This window comes from Lagopus leucura, unplaced genomic scaffold (assembly GCF_019238085.1).
Source record: "Lagopus leucura isolate 7727_CA_CO unplaced genomic scaffold, USGS_WTPT01 Super-Scaffold_1, whole genome shotgun sequence".
In the NCBI taxonomy this organism is placed as follows: Eukaryota; Metazoa; Chordata; class Aves; order Galliformes; family Phasianidae; genus Lagopus; species Lagopus leucura.
The window spans coordinates 26,856,956-26,867,660 of NW_024962250.1; the positions used below are offsets into that span (position 1 = coordinate 26,856,956).

Sequence of the window (10,705 nt, forward strand, 5' to 3'; positions counted from 1 at the left end):
CACCTTTGCTTCATCTGCACTTCGTGTCAGACACCATTCTGTCACACTGCCTCTCTGCTGCCATCTGTCTCACGGCAACAAGATGGAATGGAATATTGATGGAAAGGTTCAACCATTATTACTGTACCACTAACATCCGCTTCTGACATTGTGGGCCAACATAACATAGAAGATATTACCTCCAGAGCAGCCCTCAAAACATCTGTGTTATGCACTATAAAGGAATCTGCTGTGAATGAAGAAGGGAAATGAAGAGCTGTGAAATGGATGGTGTCATTACTTGTAACCCCAGATTTGAGCGTCTTTGCCAAGGTTGGCTTTGTAGGGGATTGGTATGGGAGAGAAAACTTATAGGGGAGGGACAAATGATAGACTGCACAGAAGATAATATCCAGTTGCAAAGCCATGGTATCCCCATGCCTGCTGCTCTTTCTCCTAAGCTCTTCCAGAGGAGACCAGCATCTTCAGGTTGTCCTGGAGTCTGTTGTCAGACAGGCCCATGTGAAACAACATCCAAAGCACAGAGGATCCACGCATTTCTCACTCCATATGCCAGAACCACACTCATTCTATAGCACTCAGGACTTTCTCCAGTTTTTTGGTTGTTTTGATAGAAGAGTTCTGCACAGCCCCTATAGTAAGTGCTCATGCCCCATACTGGGGCCTTGGCTCTTGTTTCTGAAGTTCTCTCTCAGTAAGTGTGTCCTGTTGGTGTGAGTGAGCAAAAGAGAACCCAAAAAAGCAGTCTCAGCAGCTGAAAAAATCATGGGTGGATACTGTTGTTTGCAAGTGAGGATGAGTGATTTGACTAATTCAGCAGATTCAATCTGCATTAACAGAAAACACAGTTAGACAGATGTATCAGCCCTACCTCCTGATAGCACTGCAATTACAGGCTGATGGAGCAGAATGTGCATCACAAAACTGAAGCCACAGTTATTCAGCAGAAGATGTGAGACACTTGTGCAGCATTAGATTACAGAGCTGAAGGAAACATCAGAGGGATGATTATGCTACAGCCCACAGCCAACAGATTAATGCAGAGCCAGAACTTCAGCAAGGAACATTTAAAACCAACCTATCTTCTTCTTAATTCAGCCTGGTGAAGCTGGTGACTCCAAGGTTATCAGGGACGTTAGGATTTTTCTGCGTGTTTCTCTCGTGTCTCAATGACTTTCCATTTCCCTACACCACCAACAGCTCTGTCTGCTCTCCCTTCTTTCTGTTTCCCTGAGCTCTCAGTCATTAACTCTGCACAGCCTTGCCAGGCAGCTTGTGCTGTCTAAGAATTTCATGCCCACACTCTTAAGTAGTCACTACAGTTTTTAGAAAGCATCCACGTGTCTTCAGAAATACTACTGCCTGGGAAATAAGGGGAAAGGGTTGTTTTGTGTATTCCTCTTTCTGTGGGAATTATTTCAGCATCTCTTCTTCAGTTCATCACTCACTGTGTCCTGCACAGCAGCTCTGGAACAAACTCAATGTATGTGAACATGGATGTAGTTAGTTATGAAGCATTCAGCTTGTTCGTAGACCACTGTAGACCAGCAGCACATCAGTGGGCTGGATCTGGGATGATTCCTTCCAACCTCAGTGACTTACACAGGCCAGGTGAAGGATCCCATATCCCGTTCAGACATCTTACCTCCATATCCCCCCCCCCCTTCCACTCCTTGTCATCAGGAAGTCCTTGGCAGCTTCCATGCAGCCAGCAGCAGCCCTACAAATACAGACTGGTATGTTGGCCCTTACAAACAAGCTATTGCATTTGCCAATCACACAACCAAGACGCAGCACATTAAAAGCATTATCCTTAATATAACGACCTGTTCTGGGAGTGTGTTTCAAGCAAGACACTTTCCAGCAGCACTGCAGTTTTCCTAAGCATTTTATTTTCAAGAGCACCCACAGACTTTGGATGTTGCGATTTCTGCTCGTCCCACGCCAGCTTATGGGCAGCGGGAAAGATTTCCTCAGCAGAAAAGCTGCAGCTCCTGCAAGGACCACGGCAGCGCAGCAGTCGGTGAACTGGGCGCCGCCGGCAGCGCAGGCTCTGACGAATTCAGGATTAGCGCGAGCGTAAAAATCGGCTCTGTTAGGAACCGTCGCTGCGGCACACGGCGGTGGGGCGCAGCCGCCAGGGGGCGTAGCCGCCCGCCCCTCGCGCTTGTTCCGTGCCGCGCGCCGTAGTGACGTCACCGCCGCGTCCCGTCCGGCGCGGCGGTTCCGGTGCGGCGCGGAAGCGATGGTGAGCGGCGGCGCGGCCCGGGGCTGGCGGGGCGCTGCGGGCAGGGGGCGGCGGGCGGCGGGCGGCGGGAGCGCGCGGGGAAGTTCGGGAGAGCGCGGTGCCGCGCAGGGACGCTCTGGAACGCTCTGCAACCCTCCGCTCCCGCGCCGCGTTTTGCCGAGTCACCGCCCGAGAGGGGTGTGGGGCGAGACACGGAATCCGCGGGTCCGGGCGGGCTGCGGGGCGGGAGGCTCGGGGGCCGATCTCGAGGAGATGGCCGGCACGGCGGCGCAGCCCGTTATCCCCGCAGCCCGCGGTGATCGCCGGCGTTCGGCGGCGCTGCGTTCCGTATCGGGGGGAGGGGTCTGAGCGCCGCTCCCGTGGAGCTGTCGTGAGGTGCCGAGCTCGTAGCGCTGGCGTGTTCACGCGGCGGCTGTGCTTTTTCTCTTTCAGGGTCAAAGTCAGAGTGGCGGCCACGGACCCGGCGGTGGCAAGAAGGACGACAAGGTGCGCGGAGCGGTGTGCCGGGCCGAGCCGGCCTTCCTGTGCCGCCTCGGCTTTGGAGGTGCCCGGAGGTGCCCGGGGCCGCCGGCCCTGCGCCGCTTGGCACTGCGTTGCTCGTGGAGCACAGCGGGCGGCTGTGAGCTGCACGGCCAGCAGATCGTGCAGGGATGAGGATGTGTCCAAAGTGTCGGGCCTCGTGCTTCTCTCGTGTGGTGTAGTTCGGGTTCCAGCCCCCTGTGTTTTGTATTCAATGAAAAATGGCAGGGACTTACACTGAGCGTGAGAAGCTCTTTTAAAATCCCCTTTAAAATAAGAGCGATCCTATTTCTGGGCTTGTCTCTCTGTATCGTGAAAGAGGCGGCTTTGGTCTGCAGCCATTCCGCAAATTGTCAGCCTGTGTACCTCGCATCTCTGTTTTCTTTTCATTGCTCATATATTGACTTTTTACATTTTTTTGTTGGAATTCCCTCTGCACATAAGGACAAGAAGAAGAAATATGAACCTCCGGTTCCAACCAGAGTGGGGAAGAAGAAGAAGAAGACAAAGGGACCAGATGCTGCCAGCAAGCTGCCCCTGGGTAAGCGCTCAGCCTACCTGGGCCCTGTGGGCTGCCTGCGCTGCCCTTCTGGCTGCAGGCAGGGCGCAAAGCACAAATGCATGCACTGCAGGGCCAAGCATTGTTCTATTTCTAATGAATTTAAAATAGAAGGTAAGGCGGTTGTTATACAGGATGAGTTCTGTGCATTCCTGTGTAAGAGAAAAAGAGAGACTTCAAAATGAGGAGAAAAAGAGAGGAGACATCATTTTAAAAGATGGTTTTGTTCGAGAATTGGGACAAGATTTACATGGTGATTTTTATCTTAGTGATTGCTGTCTGTGTAGAAGGTATCATCAGAACCTAAAGCAGGAATTCTCCTGATGAACTAATGAATAGTTGATAGCATGTCATACTTAGGCTGAAATGCCGTGCTTCTGCTTTGATTACAGTGACTCCTCACACGCAGTGCAGACTCAAACTGCTGAAATTGGAGAGGATTAAAGATTACCTGCTAATGGAGGAAGAATTTATCAGAAATCAAGAACAAATGAAACCTTTGGAAGAAAAACAAGAGGTGAGCTTTGAGCAAAATGCTAATACTAAGATGACTGCTGTCATTTAAACTATTTCACACAAAGGCAATAGAAATGAAGTGTCATGACTGTGAAAGTCAACCCAAACAAAAAGTCAACACATACTGTGTGCATTAAAATTTTTCACTAAACATCAACTAGCTTTCAGAAAGCAGGATTTTGATTGAGGGCTTTAATGCTTTTAGTCCAAGCATGGGTTATTACAGATGAGGCAGCAGCAATTTTTGGCTTCTTAGTAGTCTTTCCAAGTACAACAGAGAAAGGAAGAATTCTTCTTGTGCTCATCCTTATAGTAGTGTCCATAGAACTAAAATAGCCAGTTTTGTTACTGGCCTATGGTTCTGTGCCTTTTGGGGCAGTAACACAAAAGTAGCAAAAGCAGCTTCTGTTCTTTCTGGTGTAAACTGCTGAGTTAATGTTGTCTAACACTAAGATGACTTTAAATGCTTATAAAATGGAGAAACAGTGAATCCTTAGAATGTGCTGCCAACATACGACTGCGCAGTACTTTATCTGAAGTTAACACACAGATTCTGGGCCACCCAGCAGTAATGTTCCTGCCTGTGTTCCTGAGTTGTTTCTTGAATTCTTGACGGCAGGAAGAAAGATCAAAGGTGGACGATCTGAGGGGAACACCAATGTCTGTGGGTACCTTGGAGGAGATCATTGATGACAACCATGCCATCGTGTCCACGTCAGTGGGATCAGAACACTACGTCAGTATTCTGTCTTTTGTGGACAAGGATTTGCTAGAGCCAGGCTGCTCTGTTTTGCTGAATCATAAGGTGAGTCACATGAAGTTAAGTGAGATGAAAAAAAGTAGCACAAGCTCTGCTATTTTTAACTGGCATCTGTTCCGAGAGTCGCAGGATCGCACGATCTGAGATTAATGCTGTTTATTTCATACACCTAAACATATGGGCACTGAGTTTAGGCTCGTTCTGGTGTTCATAGCGCCGCTTGCTTTCTGACAACTCTTCATGCTGGAATTAGGTTCATGCTGTGATCGGAGTCCTGATGGATGACACAGATCCTTTAGTTACTGTGATGAAAGTTGAGAAAGCTCCTCAAGAAACATATGCTGACATTGGTGGCCTTGACAACCAGATTCAGGAAATTAAGGTAATCATGTGTGCTAACTTCTGCTGCTAAGTAAGCTCTACACTTAGCCATGATGACAAGAGTATTAAAGAGTAACAGCAGAACCACCTGCTGTTCATGTGGAGTTGTTTTGCATCTTGCTCCTGCATTTCTCAATTTGGTTTCACTAGGCAGGCACTTGGACCTAGAAGGTCTTCTAAGTTGTTAATAGTATCTCCATTCACAAACTGTGTAGGCAGAAACCTTCCACAGTTGCTGTGGAATCTACAGAGCGCTGAGCTCATAATTTTTTTTGGTTACTTATTGTTTTACAGCGTGTGTCTTGTAAAGTTATTCAGAGTTGCAAGATGTGGTTTAAATTCTAGGAAGTGCAGATGTCATGTAATGTAAGGGTTTGGAAGGTTTTTTGTTTGTTTATTGGTGGGGATTAGTGGGTTTTTGTTTTCCTACCAGCAGAGCTCAGGCTGAAATCTGTAAAAACTCAGCTCTTTCACTTTGGATTGGCATTCAGAGTCAACAAATGCTCTTCAAGTATTCATCTGTGGTATCGGGTAGCTCATCTGGGAAGCGTACTTTAATGAAGGGCCCTCCAGTTTGTGAGGGGCTCCCATAAGTGTTTGGGAGCCAGTCTGCTGACTTCCAGACTCAGTGTGATGCCTGAGGTTGGAGGAAGGGAACACTCACTGTTTCAGCCTGTCATGTGGAAAAGAAGCAATAGAAAGAGCTGCTTTAGGGTAGAATAGTTCTTAGAATTGCAAACATCTGAGATGTGTGTTTTTCAAGGCTTGTCTTCCATTTACTTCAGTTCTTTTTGCCTTTCTTACTTGTATTAAGAACTCCACAGAGTTCTTCTGTCGGGTGCTCACTGTTTGAAAACACGGCTTGTTTTTCTCTTGATGTAGGAGTCTGTGGAGCTTCCCCTCACCCACCCTGAGTACTATGAAGAGATGGGTATAAAGCCACCCAAAGGAGTCATTCTGTACGGCCCCCCTGGCACAGGTATGTGTAGCACCGTGCTGAGCTAGCCCTAGTTAAATAAATTGCACTTGCTTAGTATTAAACCACTGCCAAGTCTGTCACTGATTTCATACGTTTGCTTTTTTTTCCTGCCTGCAGACTAATTACAAACTTTTTTGCAATTAAAAACAGGTAAAACCTTACTGGCCAAAGCAGTCGCAAACCAAACGTCGGCAACCTTCCTGAGAGTTGTTGGTTCAGAGCTCATCCAGAAGTACCTGGGCGACGGCCCAAAGCTGGTGCGCGAGCTGTTCCGCGTGGCTGAGGAGCACGCGCCGTCCATTGTCTTCATTGATGAGATCGATGCCATCGGTACAAAGAGGTGCGTGTCCCTCTGCTTCTGCAGCCACAGCCAAATCCAGTCTGAATTCTGGTCACCATTTCCACAGTAATGCCTTTGGCACAGGCAACTTGTTTTACGAGTTAAAATTCAAATGACTTCTTTGATACTGAAGTACACCACAACTTTTTCATATTAAATAGATATGGGCAGAGATCTGACCTCTTTTCTTTTGCTACTTGGTACCATCACAGGATGCCTTAAACTGGAAGAGTCACTGTGTAAGCTAACGTGCTGTGCTTTCAGTGCATACCCAAATACAGTAACTGGCTGCAGTGGTTCACCTGCATAGCAGCACATGTAACACAGAGCGTGTCCACGTGTTGGGTATCTCTCCAGATAGGTAGCTACTTATTACAGTAAGGGTTTAGAATATTGTATGATAAGTAACACCATGTAATGTCATGGGTGTGGAATTTGATCAGCATTGCTCATGCCGCATTAAGGTATCCTTCAGCCTGTAGCTAAGTTGTATTACCTTCAAAATTCCTTAGGCTGCTTGGAGCCATCCAATTTAAATAGTCTTTAAAGCAGTCAAGTGCTTTTCTTCAAGTAAATGAAGTGGTGCTCATATGTATTACTGCAGTTAGCAGCATCAGTCTCCAGTAGAAGGGAGCTTCTGCCTCGTGTATTTCAGCATATGTAGAACAGATGGGACTGATGGCAAGCACTCAGAATTCTTCAGAAATGTTTTTGTTGCTTCAGACTTGCTCACAAACACAAGTGAGGCTTTTTTGGATATGGATCACTTGGTCACGTATTTGCAAAGGGCAGTGACTGAACCAGAAGGCACCAAAATGCATCCCTTGGCATCTGTGTGCATGAGGGAAAACCTCTGAAATTTAGAAATGAAGAAGGCAAGTGGCAGGCTTTGTTTTCTGTCAAGCTGGCACGCTGCCTGTTAAGAATTAGGGTTTTTTTCTGTTATGTTTTTGTTCATTTGCTACGTCATAACTAGATCTGAAAACCTGCCTTTTGCTTTCTATGGGTAACCCCCCAAGAAAGCACAGGAAAACTGTTTTAACATATAACCCATTACGGCATAGGTTGTTGGGTTTTTTAGAGGCCATTTTGTTTGTTAATTTGTGGCAGATCAGTGAAGTGTGTTCTGAAGTTGGCATAATGCTTCTTCTGACTGTATTGTTCTCTCAAAGGTACGACTCAAATTCTGGGGGTGAGAGGGAGATCCAGCGTACAATGCTGGAGCTGCTGAACCAGCTGGATGGCTTCGACTCTCGTGGGGACGTTAAAGTCATCATGGCCACAAACCGAATAGAAACTCTGGATCCGGCTTTAATTAGGCCAGGTAAGGGGATTCTGGTCTGTTTAGGGCACTGCTCTTGTGAAAGGTCTTGTAGCTCATCAGACACGTGGGCTGGTCACAAGAATGCATGTCAGTGCTTTGCCTTTAACCATCACTTCAGCTGTGTTAATGTGTCTGTTAAAAGCAGACCCCATTCACAACTTTCTAAATGCGAGGAAAAAATGGAGGCAGAATTGCATTAACTTGTCTTTATGTATAAATGACTCAAATATTCTTCCTTTGTATTAAGATGGCACAGGTACTTTTTAAGAAATTGTTAAGAAGGCTAAATAATGGGGAGTACATACATTTAGAATCATAGATTTGTTTATATCTGCAGCAGCTGGGAAGGTAGGGCAGTACCAATTGAGGTTATTAGATGAGAACTTTGAACGTGGACAGTGAGATTTCAATGCAAGGAAACCAGTCTGCTTCCTGCCATACTCTGCTGCCTGGGGGATGAATGAAAGAGAAATAACATCGTATTTTGATGTATGTATTACGTGTTGCTCAAAAAGACTCAGGTTGTACTTTCAGATGGCCAGTAAAAATGTACCAGAACACAACCTGCATTGAGAGCATTTGGGTCTGTTAAATCAGAAGTAAAAAAGCAATGCAAGGAGTGAACTAAGCAAGCCTCCTGGTAGCATTCTTAAGTAAATCTCAACTACTTGAGGGTATGAAGATACTTTTCTTCTTGGGTAGCAGAGGTAAGATAGAGAACAAATATAATTCAAGTTGAATTTGTTAGAGAATGCCTCTGTGCAGTCAGTGCTCCATATGGACCCAAGGAGTTCAGAAAAAACACCTGCTGAGGTGCTGTTCTGTGCTTTTTTAAAAAGTTTTTGTCACCATCGTGGCCTTACCCTTCATGTCAAGAACAGTTGTGTGAGTACAGAGCAGAAAATACTATACTGATGTTGAAAGACAAGCTATAGGGTAATGTGAAGCTAACTGGAAGGGAATTTCCATGCTGTACCATCTATTTAAATTATTACTGTCGCTTGAGCAGCCATGGCACTTCCAGCAGCCTGGTAAACTCATTTACCATTGTGTGGGTTTGTCTGGTGCGCTGCATCTGGCGCCATTGACTGCTTTCAGAAAAGATAACGTAAAGGTAGAGAAAAACAGGCACGGTGTGGAGATGGAAGATACCTTTGACAAGTATGCTTACAAAGTTGGAACCATGGGAGCTGGAACATCTCAAGTCCCAACTGACAAAAAGGAAACATCCGGTAGGAACTTCCAGCAGAATTTCTTATGCAGAGCTTTCTTTCTTCAGTTCAGTTTAAGGGTTCTTCATAACTGATCAGTTTCTTCTATAAAACGTGATTGATACTGGCGTGAAGATTGTTGCTTTCAGTCCAAATTTGAGATGTTCTTCTGGCTCTATTTCCAGTAGCTGCGTGCAAAAAGAAAAGCCCTAAGAGTGAATTTTTCTTTTGCGCAGGGCGTATCGACAGGAAAATAGAGTTCCCTCTGCCTGATGAGAAGACCAAGAAACGAATCTTTCAGATTCACACCAGCAGGATGACATTGGCAGATGATGTGACTTTGGACGAGCTGATTATGGCAAAAGATGACCTCAGTGGTGCAGACATTAAGGTGGGTGTTTGTCACCGCCGGCTACAGTTCAAAACATGAATCCCATGAGTACTGTATCCCAGAACTTTGTATGTTGAAACTTTCCTCTTTCCTCTGGTAACATCCCCAGGGGTCATTTGGATCGCTCTAAAATACCTCCTCTGAGTGCCCCATACTCAGCTTGACAAATGGGAAACTGTTACCAAATAGGTCATTGTCAGGCAGCTTGTGCTGATAGAAATACATACCTGTGGTAGCTGAATATGAAATTCTGTAAGAAGCAAAGTGGAAATTAGAAGTGGAATCTTGCAGAAGCATCCAAGATGCTGTTAATCATTACTTTAAGATAATACAGGATAAGAAGCATTTTTAGGACAACATTACAAGCAGGTAAAAATGCAGTCATAGATGAGGAAGGTTGAGACAAGCAGCTCCTGTATGTGAAGTGAACAGGGCTCTTGTTAGAGTCACCTCTTGTGAAATAGAACAGCCCACTGCTGAGAGCTGTTCCTGGGGAGGAGGGAAATGGTATTATTACAGCGCTGCCTTTCGTTTGCCATGGATGCTTTACCTCACAGAAAGACCTCTAACTTTGTCCACATTGTTTTATGTGCTTCTTTGGAGCTACTGACTCATATCCAAAATGGAAGCATTTAAATTGTGCTGTCAATCTTCCAATACTACAAACTCAGCTGAATTTTCATGTAGCTCAAACTGTCTTCCAGGGTGTTGTTTGAAGGGCTGCAGAGCCAGTAACTTGTTTGGCTTTCTCTGTTGCAGGCAATTTGTACAGAAGCTGGGTTGATGGCTTTGAGAGAACGGCGAATGAAAGTAACAAATGAAGACTTCAAAAAGTCTAAAGAGAACGTTCTCTATAAGAAGCAGGAGGGAACCCCAGAGGGACTGTATCTTTAAGTCTTGTCTGTTCAGGGACTATTGGGAACTCTGGTTGGGATGACAGTCTCATGTAAAACCACATAGTCCAGCTAACGCTCGTTCTTGAGGTTATAAAGCCTGGCGGTTTGTTTCTCAATAAAACATTTATTTGAATGGAAGTACTTTGGAGGCAAGAGGAGTTACTGACACAGTTGTTCAGTATACAGAACACAGTCTTTGCTGTGGAAACTTTCTGTGGGTGCAAAACGCGGCCGGTAACAGAAATGAGGTTACACATGAAGTGTTGCAGTGCTGTGACAACAATGGCAGCAGCAAGGCCAAGAGCTATTGGTTTTTCATGTTACAATTATGTGATTTATTGCTAAAAACTAACCCTATGTATGACTGGAGATGTATGCATGTGGACAAGAGGAACCCTGAAATAGAGTTGTTTTCAGCTGTAGAGAAAGGGGGGGAAAAAGGAAGGCAAAAAGTTGTGTTACCCATTCTTGTGAACCTGAGGTGTGTCTCACTGGGAATGAGAAGCCAGAGAGTTGTTAGGCAAGCACTTTTTTATTGTGACAGCTGGCCTCATCATGGCTTGTGGAGCTCAGGGGCTTTA

General features: G+C 45.7%; 1 protein-coding gene across 1 annotated transcript; it reads left to right on the forward strand.

Annotated features, from left to right (window-relative positions):
* The first annotated feature begins 2,199 nt into the window (after window positions 1-2,199).
* PSMC1 (proteasome 26S subunit, ATPase 1) lies at window positions 2,200-10,262 on the forward strand. The gene is made up of 11 exons (XM_042873381.1): window positions 2,200-2,248; window positions 2,681-2,734; window positions 3,212-3,308; window positions 3,719-3,843; window positions 4,462-4,647; window positions 4,856-4,984; window positions 5,866-5,962; window positions 6,113-6,302; window positions 7,475-7,626; window positions 9,074-9,228; window positions 9,988-10,262. The coding sequence occupies exons 1-11, from the start codon at window positions 2,246-2,248 to the stop codon at window positions 10,120-10,122; spliced, it is 1,323 nt and encodes a 440-aa protein (XP_042729315.1). The 5' UTR covers window positions 2,200-2,245; the 3' UTR covers window positions 10,123-10,262.
* Window positions 10,263-10,705: the final 443 nt, after the last annotated feature.

Excerpts from the sequence above, each read along its gene's own strand:
- PSMC1 (XM_042873381.1), top strand. Across the intron at positions 7,627-9,073 it reads TCCGGCTTTAATTAGGCCAG|GGCGTATCGACAGGAAAATA; the intron begins GTAAGGGGATTC and ends TCTTTTGCGCAG. Across the intron at positions 9,229-9,987 it reads TCAGTGGTGCAGACATTAAG|GCAATTTGTACAGAAGCTGG; the intron begins GTGGGTGTTTGT and ends TCTCTGTTGCAG.